The sequence below is a fragment of the Gymnodraco acuticeps genome, unplaced genomic scaffold, assembly GCF_902827175.1.
Source record: "Gymnodraco acuticeps unplaced genomic scaffold, fGymAcu1.1, whole genome shotgun sequence".
Taxonomy (NCBI): domain Eukaryota; kingdom Metazoa; phylum Chordata; class Actinopteri; order Perciformes; family Bathydraconidae; genus Gymnodraco; species Gymnodraco acuticeps.
In genome coordinates this window covers 2,040,890-2,054,407 of record NW_022989949.1, presented here as the reverse complement: position 1 = coordinate 2,054,407, position 13,518 = coordinate 2,040,890, and the positions used below count along the sequence as shown (strand labels likewise).

The 13,518-nt window shown below is 41.3% G+C and overlaps 1 protein-coding gene across 3 annotated transcripts in view; it reads left to right on the top strand.

The window, feature by feature from the left end:
• The window catches only part of dock11 (dedicator of cytokinesis 11), a 75,861-nt gene that overhangs the window by 18,920 nt on the left and 43,423 nt on the right, over positions 1–13,518 (top strand). For all 3 annotated transcript variants that reach the window (XM_034210559.1, XM_034210558.1, XM_034210560.1), the window contains exons 10-28: positions 611–694; positions 896–1,036; positions 2,280–2,549; positions 4,599–4,721; positions 4,827–4,909; positions 5,063–5,185; positions 5,376–5,452; positions 6,198–6,382; positions 6,529–6,594; positions 8,658–8,750; positions 10,285–10,408; positions 10,553–10,665; positions 10,932–11,015; positions 11,105–11,194; positions 11,794–11,915; positions 12,003–12,072; positions 12,152–12,277; positions 12,486–12,557; positions 12,949–13,095. In XM_034210559.1, coding sequence (XP_034066450.1) covers positions 611–694; positions 896–1,036; positions 2,280–2,549; positions 4,599–4,721; positions 4,827–4,909; positions 5,063–5,185; positions 5,376–5,452; positions 6,198–6,382; positions 6,529–6,594; positions 8,658–8,750; positions 10,285–10,408; positions 10,553–10,665; positions 10,932–11,015; positions 11,105–11,194; positions 11,794–11,915; positions 12,003–12,072; positions 12,152–12,277; positions 12,486–12,557; positions 12,949–13,095 — 2,193 coding nt within the window. The remainder of the gene's footprint in view (positions 1–610; positions 695–895; positions 1,037–2,279; positions 2,550–4,598; positions 4,722–4,826; positions 4,910–5,062; positions 5,186–5,375; positions 5,453–6,197; positions 6,383–6,528; positions 6,595–8,657; positions 8,751–10,284; positions 10,409–10,552; positions 10,666–10,931; positions 11,016–11,104; positions 11,195–11,793; positions 11,916–12,002; positions 12,073–12,151; positions 12,278–12,485; positions 12,558–12,948; positions 13,096–13,518) is intronic.

Here is a 13,518-nt window from a genome sequence, read left to right as displayed (position 1 = left end):
CACAGCTTTCCCCAAGAACACCTGTCTGCAGGCTGGTCACAGAGAGGAGGAGGAGAGAGATGGATTAGTGCTTTTACCGTGACCTGAGGCTTTGATATGTTTGTCTGCATTAGATTCTTATCCTTTTTGCCTGTTGACCGTCTTCTTCTTTGTCTTACTGTGTCTGGATGTGTGTTGGTTTACTATGAGAAACTACATGTCCCTTTAGTACACAATATAGCAATATATACAACTCATAAAACACTTTGAAAAGGCTTTGGAATTCTTTGCATAAAGTTAAAGAAAATACTGAAGATACTAAAACTTGGAATGAATACGCCTGAAAGCCCAGGACACACACATATATCATTGAAGGTTATTTCAGACAAACACTTGTGTTTGCAATACTATGTCTTTTTTATAGAACTGTATTATTACTTCTTGAAGAATTGTGTGATTTGTTTTTGTTTGGGTTGATGATGAAAGGTTGATCTCACTTCATAATGGGGATCCTTATAAAAACATCTGAACAACAAGATATTTAAATTCCAAATGAAATAATGTATTTAAGTGTCATTACATCATATTGCACATATTGTGCCTGATATTCTTCCACTGTGTGTGTCTGCAGTATGCCAGGGAGACGGACCAGCTGAATAAGATCAACAGGAACGAAGGCAGACAAAAGCTTTTCTCCCTGGATCCAGAGACACAGGTACGCTTCATGCTTCATTTGACACTTTTATGTTTGATTTATTTCACTATTGATTCAGACTATTTGATCTTTCCTTCTCCTTTGTCCTCTTCCTTCTTTCACTGCTTCTCCCCTCTCATATCCCCTGGATCAAACATTCTCTTCTTGTTGTTTTATCTCCTCCCTTCTTTCCCCCTCTCCTCCCTCCTGTGTGATATCCAGAGGCTGGACTTCTCAGGGATCGAGCCAGATGTGAAGCCGTTCGAGGAGCGTTTCGGCCGTCGTATCGTGGTCAGCTGCCACGACCTGACCTTCAGTCTGCAGGGCTGCGTCAGTGAGAAGGGGGACGGCGTCCTCACCAATGTAGGTCACCACCTAACCTCCACAGGAAAGACTCCATTAATATCCTGCTTAAGTTACTCTTACCTCTACTGCTTCCTATTTTTCCTTAATTACTACTAATGAGAAACTAAAGCTTTTTAAAGTCAAATAGATGACCACAAGACCTTATATACATAGACAAAATTACACAAAAAGATTCAATTAAAAAAAAGAATATTATACACATATAAAAATATTTTTAAAGGCATATTGCATCCAGACCTAAAAAAACAACTTTACAGTCAAAAATAAATAAAAAATATAAAAATCAATTGTGATAGTACATCCGTAGTAATTATTTGTTCTAATTGCACTTAACCTAATCTCAATACACAGTCGTCCTTTTAACCTCACACATCCCCAACCTTCCTCACCCTCTGCAGGGCTGCCCCAGATAATACACTTTCATAATTCATGCTGCTCTGTCTGAAAGCCATGGAAGTAACCAGGCCAACGGAAAACACAACTACATATCTTTGTCATATTTTCTAAACAGATCAAAACACTGATGTTGCTAGCTGGTCTTAATGTAAGCGCTTATGTTCATTTCTCTAGGCGTTAAACTTTGTTCCTCCAGATAACTTATGCAAGAACTCCGTCTGATGAATGGTGGAGATTTCTTCATTGTGTTTAATGTGCGGATCATGAGACAGCACTTCAGAGTCAGAGTGGATTACTGTAGTCATAAAACATTGAGTTGCCTGCTTGTGCATTAGAGGGGCTGGAGAGTGACGCATATTTGTGGTTTGCACGCTCTCTCAATCCCTCCCCCTCTTCCTCCCTCCTCTCCTTCCACAGCCTCTGATAGGTCTAATGATTATTGGATGGTTCTATCCCGGCATAAGTGCACAGTCATTCAGAAATGTGCTACTGTAGAGCCAACATCTGCTTCTATACACGGGATAAGATAACACTTATTTTAAGTGTCTGATATACGTGAAGGCAATGTTTATACAATATTTATCTGTAAATATTTTGTCTCGAACAACTGTAGTTCAAATGTTTCTTAAAATGGAAACATCTACAATTGTTACATATTTGATAGTATGGCAGATTACATTTAAAGAGTTAACATTATTCTCCACAGAAAAATGAAAAGCTGGGGGGAATTCTTAATTGAGGCATTGCTCTGAATAAAGCTGTGATGGACAGTCACTATATCCAGGGGTATTGTAATCCTGCCTGATGTATTGAAGTGTGAAAGCCTCTCTCTGCTGGACCCCAGGTGGAGCCGTTCTTCATCAGCCTCGCCCTCTTTGACGTCTCCAAGAGCTGTAAGATCTCAGCCGACTTCCACGTGGACCTGAACCCGCCGTGCGTCAAGGAGATGCTGACCGACGCCTCGGGGCAGCTCTCTCCTTCATCAGACTCAGAGGGGGGAGGAGGAGGAGGAGTCAGGGAGGGAGGAGGCATGGTGAACGGAGACTCTGCCAAAGGGAACGGCCTGCCGCTTCTTCAGAGGGTGTCCGAGGCTCTGCTGCGCTTCCCTACACAGGTAGAGACTTGGCTGTGGTTATACATCTGTTTGATTCAGGAAATGACTCACGGCCAATCAGAAGGGGCAAGGAGCCTGAATCATTGCAGTATCGTTCACACAGATGCGAGGTGTGTTCGGAACAATGCTTCATCCTGTCTGGGAAACATATTTTGACATCAGTGTCTTCTGAACAAAACAAACAAACACAATCTAATTGACTTTAATTCATCATTCATATTTTGTATACTAATTATAAATAAATAGATTTGTTTTTTATGACATTTGGACAGTTGAAAAATACTAATTTACCAAAAGTACAATTGGTTTAAAATGTAATGAGTTATGTATTAAAAGTAAAACTATTATGAACTTTTAAGGCAAGTGATTTTAACATCTTTAGTGTAGTCTATCTCTAGTCTAAATCAAACCAGAGATCTGGGAAGTGTATGCTCTTCCAAGTCACATGGGCTCTGCTTACATAGCCTGCCTTTTAGACAGAAGAAGATGGTATCCTTTCAGATTAGAGTTTTAACCGCATGAAGAACTAACTGAAAAAGTGTTAGTTCATAACGTGTTTTGCTCTTCCTCTGTTTTGAGAAAGAATAGCTACTAGTGAAGATATACAAAAATACTAATCTAAAGCAAACAGTGTGAACACATATCCATTTGTATTCCTCTTTGCCCATGTGGAGAAATGCACATAGACTACTTGAAACACCATAAGAACCTCTATGCACTGTAGTTCAGAGGGTTGTATTTGTGTGTTGTACCCTCAGATGCCCTTTCAGCACCAAAGTCTTCTGAAACAGAAACACAGTGGTGCTCATTTAGATGGCATTTGTGATTTCAGAACTTTCAGTGTTGTATCAACGCAGTGCCCGAGAGATGTAAGCTTGAACAGTATCTCTAATGAAGAATGCAGCAACCAGTAGCAGGCCAAACATACACAGTTTAAAAGCTGCAGACATGAAATAATAGAACTGTTCCAAGTCTTAGTTCTGCCCTTGATATTACATTCTGCCAACAGACATCTGTGAAAGTCCTACCCCAGCAGAACACACACACACAAACACACACACACTAACGGAGCCGTCTCTACCTCTGTGATTAGTGTGTTATTATAGCTCAGCTGACCACGCTTTAATTTAGGTGCGTTGGGTGTGGTCCAAGGACTGAGCCTCCACTCTCCACTGCATCAGCAGCTCTGAGGAGGCCACAGCTTCTATTCCAGTTCATTACATCATTCACAGATCTATTACGTTGATCACAGTGAAAATGTGAATGAGTTCCTCAAGCCAACAACAAGTAGTATTTGTTTGCAAAAAAGCTGTAACACTTTCTGCGAGCCATTCTGGGCAGTATGAGAATTAGATGTATGTGGTTGTTTGAAATCATGCAGATAAATGAATGAGGGCGGATGGGAGTGGTTGCACAGGGTGAAGGCCTGTCTATCTGTCCGTATACTCTCTTCTATATTATTACTGTTTGTGACGTCTGCGTGTATTTCAATTTGAAGCTAAATTAGCCACTTAGAAGATGCTCCCTCTGTAGTGTCAATTCTTATGCTGCCTGAAAATGTAATGAATTCTAAAATGACTTCCTGCTACTTCTGTCTAGATTGTGTTTCCATTCTAGGGAAACCCAAGAGGAGGTTAAATATACATTTCAAACTAATATGCGCTCATAACTTAATAGGAGCAGCGTGTTTTGTCCGAAAGTCAATTCTGTCCCCTGGAGATTGTTTATGTGAGCTGACACTGACGAGCTAGAAGTCAGCCCCCTCGCACCGGGGCAAAAATAGAAGTGAGCCCCATGTGGTTTTCCTGTATGAGCTCAGCTGACAGCAGCCACTTCCCCCTGCACTTGCCTTGTAGAGAAGCAGCGGAAAGATTTAAGAACGAAAAGACATTTGAATTACTGATGAATGCTTTTCTATCAAAGTACCCAGCAGTTTGGAAGAAGTGCTTTCTAGTCTAGAATACTCTCACAGCCTGCTAATGCACATACAACCCCATATCCATATGATCAAGTCCCTACTCTAATTATTCATACCCCTCTCTCCTCTAGGGTATCTTTTCAGTGACCAACCCTCATGCAGACATCTTCCTGGTGGCCCGTGTGGAGAAGGTGCTGCAGAACGGCATCACACACTGCGCCGAGCCGTACATCAAGACCTCTGACATCAGCAAGGTCCACAGTGTTCCCTTATTCAAAGACAAGCAAACAGCAGTGATCTTACGAGTTTAGCATTCTGTCTTTTGTATTTGAATGATTCCTTTCTGTTTGTCTCTGCAGACTGCTCAGAAGGTGCTCAAAGCTGCCAAGCAGACATGCCAACGCCTGGGTCAGTACAGGATGCCTTTCGCCTGGGCTGCCAAGTAAGACAGGAAGAATACACAAGTCAGAAATATGACCCAGAAACGAATCTGTTTGGATCCTTTTTTAGAACGACCCAATTCAAATGCATAACATCTGGCATCATAATAAGTAAACGTGGGTTTTATGTCACACCTCCTCTAATGTGTTTTCAGGCAGGTGTTTAAAGACGCCCAGGGCAGCTTGGACATGGACGGGAAGTTTTCTCCTCTCTACCGCCAGGACAGCAGCAAAGTCTCCAATGATGACATCATCAAGCTGCTGGCTGACATCAGGAAGTGAGTCATCACATCTTCTGCTATTTCAGACAGTGCTTAGAAACTAGAGCACAAAAACACCCATGCCCTTGCACATACATTTTTAAAAAGGCATTGCATCAAAGCCAGTTTACAAAAGCCTACATTCAAATGTAGAAACATTGTTTTATTTAATCTTGTTCTTATTTTAAATCTTTATTTTCCTCAACAGACCTGAGAAGAGCAAGCTTCAGACCATCCCTGGACAGATGAATGTCACCATCGAGTGTGTTCCACCTGACTTCTCAAGTATATTGTCGTTCCTAAACACTCCCCATAGCCTAATGTTTGTCTGTCTGTTACAGTGAAGCAGAGTGCCGTACTATTACAACTGGCAATAAACCGCTTTGAAGCCTCCTGTAGTTAGCTGCCGCTGCCTCTGCCTCTGCCTCTGCCTCTGCCTCTGCCTCTGCCTCTGCATCTCTGAGGAATGCCGTAAAGAAAAGTAAAATAAGCTTCAAATTCTTGATCACAAGGATAGTTATCAAACAATAGTAACCGTATTCCTGTTCCTAAAACGCAAACAAGACAATAGAGAAACAGAATGCAGAAATAAAACAATGGATTTAAGAAATAAGCTCATGGTGAAAATTCTAGTGAAATAAATAACCAAATATATAAATACTTTAGATACAAATAAAGGAGGTGATCTTGTATAAAAGGCAACAAAATGCCAGAAATGCTAGAAGAAGAAAGTATAATAAAACTAAAATGGTGATACTAAAACTAGCACAGTTTAGATATGATATGACAATAAAGGGAAATAGCCCACCATACATTTAATAATGAGAGGAAACATGCAATAGATCATCAGGCCATCTTATAAAAGTGAGTTTTGAACGGCTGCAGATGGAGAAAAGGCTGTTCCAAAGCCAGGAGGAGTTCTTAGCTTAGAAGTATCCAGAATAATCTTAAGTTAACTCTTGGGATGGCACTAAAAACAGGAACACAGCGGCGACGGTTTTCCCCTTACTCGTGCACTCTGTCCCTGCAGATACGGTGACTTCCTCTTATGTTCCCGTCAAGCCCTTCGAGGACGGCTGTGAGCGGGTTTCAGTGGAGGTGGAGGAGTTTCTGCCCGCGGAGGCCAAGTACAACTACCCCTACACATCCTACAAGAACCAGCTGTACGTCTGCCCCCTGCAGCTCAAATACGACAACCAGAAGTCCTTCACCAAGGTGTGACTCTCAGAGTTGATCTGATTTCTGTGTGGTTGCCTGCTACACAAAATGAAGCATATATCTCCAAATTGATACGGTGTGTAGACAATGATTCGCTCTACTTTGAGCATTACCTGACTGATGTCATGTTTCCTCCACACCAGGCTAGAAACATTGCAGTCTGCATCCAGTTCAGAGATTCAGATGAAGAAGGGGCGACCTCTTTAAAGGTGGGTTTAATGAGCTGCATACTATATTGTCATATGTTCTGCCTATGTAAGCTATACACACATTAACGTTGTGATGCAGGAGTGTATTCACAGGTCATTTTGATCTGAAAGGTTGCGATTACAGTTCGATACAAAGTCCTAATATGAACCTAGTATCAAACATTTGTAAATGCAACGTTCACAAGATGTTTAGGTCAATTACTACACAGGATTTGAAGCAGTGTTTTCAAATGATTACATTACTCCCAAAATGTAGAACTTTTTCATGTAGATTAAAATGTATTCAGGACATTTGACAGCATTGTCCATGTAGAGACATTGAGAGCTTTTATAACTTCACACACTTAAATCAACTGGATTACATAATGTATGTAATTCATGCAGCTCAAGTTCTTCTTATCTTACATTGTGAATTATGGACAAGAAGTCTAAACACGGATTTGAACAGGGTCATCCAGAGAGAGGAGTGTGATCATATTTTGATCTGTTATTCAAACAGCATGCTTACAGGAAAATAGCAGAAGATAGAATAAAAAGATAAACAAGCACAACCTTTATTTTCAGCCGACTAGCAGGAGTCTGTTGCAAAGGTCTCCAAACAATGACTGTCATATCAATGTTGGGAATGTCCTTTGAGAGATGTGATCGATAGCAGAGGCCTCAGACAAGATCAACTCTCCTTTCTATTGCTGTCACAAAGTGGGTCCCAGAGAGCAGCAGAGGGGCCAGAGGAGGAGAAAGGGAAACCGCTTATTATAGCTGGCAGGAGAAGATAATGAATGGTCACTCTTTTTTCTCTCTCTCTCTCCTCATCCTCGCTGCTCCTCTCCGTGTCAAATATTTGCGGCTGGAAAGAGTCTTCAAAGCACCGTGGATTGTTTTTCGGAGAGAGGGAGGAAAACGGGGTTTCTTTGAATTCAACCAACAAAACATTTGCCCTTGATGCAATTGATAGAGTCTCAGCCTCCAGTACACTACATCAGATAAAGTGAGTCTGATCTCAAACAATGCTGGAAGTACATGGAGGAAGAACTTTTGTCAGGAGCAAGCAGCGGAAGCTAGGGGAAGCTCTGGGTTTTGCACAAGTCACAAATATGTATTTTTCAGAGTAAAATCCTACAATCCTGATCTCAGGTTTAATTTATTTGTTGGTTTACCTGAGATTTGACTTAAAATCCCTGAACAGAATGACAAGCTCTACCAGTGCAACATGTTTGTTTTGAAGGCATGTCTGGTTCAGTATGTGTATGGGACATCAGATAAGAGCCTGGTTAATCACAATTCCCATCAGCCCCCTTGCTGCGTCTGTAAGGGCCCTGGATGTGTTGCTTCACAAACCACTGCACAGCGCCTGCAGTCCTACCGCACCCTGTGACCGCAACAACAGACCTTTCTGAAATCTGTATAATCCCCCCTCCTTCCTCCTCACACTCCAGCTTCTTCCCCACTGTCCCCCCTCTTTGACCCTCTCCCCTCCTCCAGCAGAGGCTCCATTTTTCTGATCCAATCAGTCTGAATTTGCATCCAGAAATGTCCTTCCTCTTGGCAGCTCTGCTCATTGTTCTTCATTACAGATGACTGCATCTGTTAGCCTCCTCATTACAGCATCAAAGCAGCCATCAGGACGGCTCTGAAGATTTGTATCCCTTTTTGTTGCCCCTGATTGGAAATATTCTCACCTGGTCAAGCATGACTTTCCTCCACAGATATACACAGTCCTGATTGAGGGTGCATTTGGAAAGAAACATGAACACTTTTGTCACCCCACAAGGAGACGTAACTGTTCTGTGTTTGTTGCTTTTCTGTCATTATTACACATTTAGAAAAGTTTAAAAATGTAAGGCACAAAACTGCATGACGTTCTTCTTGATGAGGCCGAGGTTGAGTAACCTTCTTTGTTTAATCTGTCGGAGCTTCAAAGCCACATACAATGAGGGGCTTGCACCCTCACCTCCAAATATTGTCAGTAATTACAGATTTCAGAGCACTTACTCACCGCCGTGGCCCCCAACATCAGAGGGCCAGAGTTGATGACTGACTCTTGATGCTTGCTTGCCTTTCAGTGCATCTACGGCAAGCCGGGAGACTCACTCTTCACCAGCAGCACCTACGCAGCCGTCCTGCACCACAATCAGAGCCCGGAGTTCTACGACGAGGTGAGAAGGTTACATCGTTATCCTCGCACTTTTTTCCCCCAGGCATTAGTCTGATTCAGTCTGTTCAGTAAATATGTTATCGTGAAATGAAACAACCTGAAGAAACACTCATTCATCAGGTGATTCACATTGGATTCCACATAAAGAGGAAGTGCAACAATGAAGCAACTCTGATTGTCATTCCCAAAACTTCCTACAGCAAGAGGCAGTCACTGTGGTCAAATTCCTCAGCCAGAGATAATCCCATAAATCAGACACACACACACACACACACACACACACACACACACACACCACACACACACACACACACACACACACACACACACACACACACACACACACACACACACCACACACACACACACACACACACACACACACACACACACACACACACACACACACGAAGCTGGGCTCAGTGAAAGAGGTTCGGTCAGGTTACTGTTAGAGAGGTGGTGGAGCAGGGGGGGGGGGGCCTATGCTCCTGATATCAAACGGACTAGGATCTGAAGAGTGCCCACACAACACCCGCATGCACGCTCTCTGGGATTTACCTCCACATGCTTCAGCTTCACATCATAGAGAATTTCTGCTCCAAAAACAATGATCTTTATCTTTTTACATATTTTGCCTTGATCTTTTTATCCTCCAAAGCTTATTTTAACACACTTTAAGATCTTAGTGAGGGCATAGAGAGCCTTAAAGGATGCCACAATCTTATGTTTGAATTTCCCCAGATTAATAATTAAACACACTAACTGAAAGATTCATACACCTGTCATCAAAAGTAATTACTCATGACATTCTTAAGCAGTTTGTTGGTCACTAGATCTGTTCATGTGGAAATGCAGTTTAGTGTTTCTATATGTGTCACTTCCTGTGAGAAAATCAGCACGTGTACTGTACAGGGTTAAAACATGTATTTGATGTTGCTGCCCCCTGGTGGATAAGATGATATTTCTTATTTATAGATTTGTTTTACTTTTACTTTAGTATGCTTTTCAAGGAGACACAAATACTGTATCACAAGTGAAATGTGGGTCCAAGTGCTGAACACCACTAGAGTTGGATATGAACATTTTGGGTGGTCAATATGAATTAATGTCAAAAGTAGTAGTTATATCTATGCACTTTGGACAATTGAGAAAATAGGATGCCTGAATTTAAATGAAATATATGCCACTATTTCTGTATGAGTGTAGAATATTTTCTTCTTTAAAAATCAATGAATCATAACTGAAATTACTTTAATAGTTGTATTCCAATATACAGTGAATTGTGACTTGTGGTGTGGTCACAATAGATGCAAAGGCTTTCCAGCTAGCTGCAAAGGGGGTTGGTAAATATGCCTTGTTGATGAGATCAAATCCAGTTCCGTGTAAAAACATTTGAAATATAACTGCAAAAGACTGATCTAGCATAGCATTAACAACTTTTTATATTGTTGTTATATATTAAGTCTATTGTTGGTACCAGTAATGGCTATGCTGAGATGGTGTTGCTACATACAGTGACCTGTTCCCATGTGTAGGTGAAGATCGAGCTGCCTGTCCACGTTCATGAGAAACACCACATCCTCTTCACCTTCTACCATATCAGCTGTGAGTCCAGCAGCAAGGCCAGCAGCAAGAAGAGAGAGGGGGTAGAGTCCCTGGGTGAGTGTCTGTCTAAAACTGATTTGATATGTGTCCTTTAATGGAAAACTATTAAAAGAAAAGGAAATAAACAAATTGCTGGCTTCACATTTAATGTCCATATAAGGACAGTAAGGCCAACTCTGCTATTTGTATGTGTTCCAGTGGGTTACTCCTGGATGCCTTTGCTGAAAGAAGGGAGGATGCAGTCAGTGGAGCTGCAGCTGCCTGTAGCATCCATCTTGCCTCCTGGATACCTGAGTCAGGACACCAAGAAGGTACAGTCCTATTCCCTTTACCAAAGACTCTCTGACCCCAATAGAGGTCAGGCATAATGGTACAACTCAAACTAAAGCTATCATATACGCAGAGGGTTCTTCATTAGTAAAATAATACTGATATTTGATTTTTTAAGTGCTAATCAAGCTAAATGTCCACAAATTAAGATGTCACTTTTCTAAAAGCTGACAATGTTTGTACATAGGTAATGTATTCATCAAGCTGCTTGACCCTAAACATTTTATATTTGTGTGCACTTCAACAGTCCCAACCAGACATCAAATGGGTGGAAAATACCAAGACGCTGTTCAAAGTGAAGACCCACGTGGCATCTACAATATATGCTCAGGTACATCACTTTGCTCTTCAGTCATTCTGGTAGCTGGTGTAAAGAGAGTGTGTTTACATGATGGTCCTATTGTCCGGCTTCCTCTGCAGGACCTGCATCTTCACAAGTTCTTCCAGCACTGTCAGCTGATGAGGACGACATCAGACGGCAACACAGCAGAACTGATCAAATACCTGAAGGTGAGATACTGTCAGGCTGTGCACAGTCTCATTTGCCCTCAGGGACAAATAAAGGTCTTCAACTTGTCAGTCAGAAGGGGAGGGGAGGGGGGGGTACAGTTCCCTAAAATCCAGCTCCAGACTTGTTGCATGGCACTTTCATGACAAAATAACAGTCACCAAGTTACTCACTTTTCGTAGGAAGGTAAGAGTAGTACGTGTATTTTCTTGTACCTGTTATTATGCTTATCTTGATACAAGCATAACTTGATAACACACAAAACAATCCTGTGGCCAGATAAAGTTTTACAACAACAATAGCAATGTCTTAGATGGGGGAAAAAAGAATAACAAATGATCCTGGCAAAAAAAAAATTCCACAAGTTCTTAAGTCAAAACATAGGAGACAAAAAATGTTATTTGTGTTTCTATGTTAAGTGTATTTATTTTTAAGTCAAGTCCCTTACATATATAGTCAAGATTATACAAGATTTCTGACCCCAATTACCAGATTCAGTATCTTCTATAAAGGTTTTGACATAGTTGCTCTTTAAAAATCACGTTGTAACTTAGCTAACATGATTTTTCTTTACTTCCACCTATATCTCCCTCTCTTATAGTGCCTGCATGCCATGGAGACTCATGTCATCATCAACTTCCTTCCAACGGTGCTGATGCAGCTGTTTGGAGTGCTCACAGCAGCGACCAAAGAAACGCATGAGATCGCTGTCAACTCTCTGCGGTGAGTAGAGTGTAGCATCTCTTTTAAACGATTTAATACTGATGCAAAAGCTCACACTATAACATCGCCCTGCTTCTGTGCCTCCAGTGTCATCATACACATCGTCTCCAGATGTCACGAGGAGGGCCTGGAACACTACCTGCGCTCTTTTGTTAAGGTAACATACTAACTCTGCTACCCGGTTGAACAAAATCAAAGAATCCTAAAGTTGATTTGTGTTTATTTTCTCTTCTCAGTATGTGTTTGTGACCAACACCCCTGCCTCGGGGAACTCAGTAACCACACATGAGGTTTTAGCCACCGCCGTCACAGCAACCCTCAAACAGACAGCTGATTTCAACACCAGCAACAAACTGCTCAAGGTGTGTTTTTTGCTATTTACACACTTCCTGCCTCAGTCCAGTTGTAGTACCATTAATAAACAGCAGGGGGCACACCTGCTTATAAGATGGCACTTGTATATATGTACTATAACGTGGCATGTTTTTCTGTCGTCACAACTTTCTCTCCTGGTTAGCAGGAAATACCCAATGTAGTCTAACTGCAGTTCTCTTTTCCATTTGTCTGCAGTATTCTTGGTTCTTCTTTGAAACAATGGCCAAATCCATGGCCCAGTATCTACAGGAGGGCAGCCGCATAAAGGTTGGTATTTTGTGACTTCTTTTGAGTCATTAAGATCACCTCACTGTTTAACAATACCAGTCTTTGCTTGTGACACTACCCAGAGTTCAAATGTCTACATCTGGCGTGTAACCCACAATCACGTGATGTTACGAAACATGTCAACACATTTAAACAAACCATACAAACACTCAAAGACATAACAGGAGACTCAATGAATCACCGAGCTGTGTGTTTATTCCATCTTTCGATGTCTGGGTCTGCATTTCATCTGGGTTGTAAGCAACAGTAAACAAGGTGATGGCTGTTGCTCTTTCGAAAACATGATAGAATGCAATCTGGTTAAATGAACTGTACACTAGGGGCTATCTGTATACATTACGCTTCATTACGTATTCATCCCGATCATTAGATGCCGCGGCCCCAGCGTTTCCCGGACAGTTTCCACCAGGCGCTGCAGTCGCTGGTGTTGTCCATCATGCCGCACATCACCATCCGCCACATGGAAATCCTGGAGGAAGCTCGCTGCATCAACCTGAGCCTGGCCAATTTCATCAAGGTTTGGAACGCCACATGCAAAAACATTAGAAACACATCCTTCTGCAGGCATGATAATACAATAGTTTGATAGATACATACATACATCCTTTATTTATCTCAAATTGGGAAATAGTTTTGTCATTTTGACAGTCAATGAACAAGAATTACAACATTTATTAAAATGTTTATAAAATACAAATAAACATTAAATATAAAAAAGAAATACATTACATATTCTAAGTAGAAAAGACATATATTCAGAAGTGTATCTACACACTGTAAAATATACAGAATACATTTCAATACTCTCTAATATACCGATCTACTAAAGAAACATATAAACATAGTATATACATTCAAAATGGTGCACAGTAGCTTTGCATTCAAAGTGAAATATATCCTGTGAGTTTGTGTAAGCAGGCTAAAGAGATGTAAGTACAGT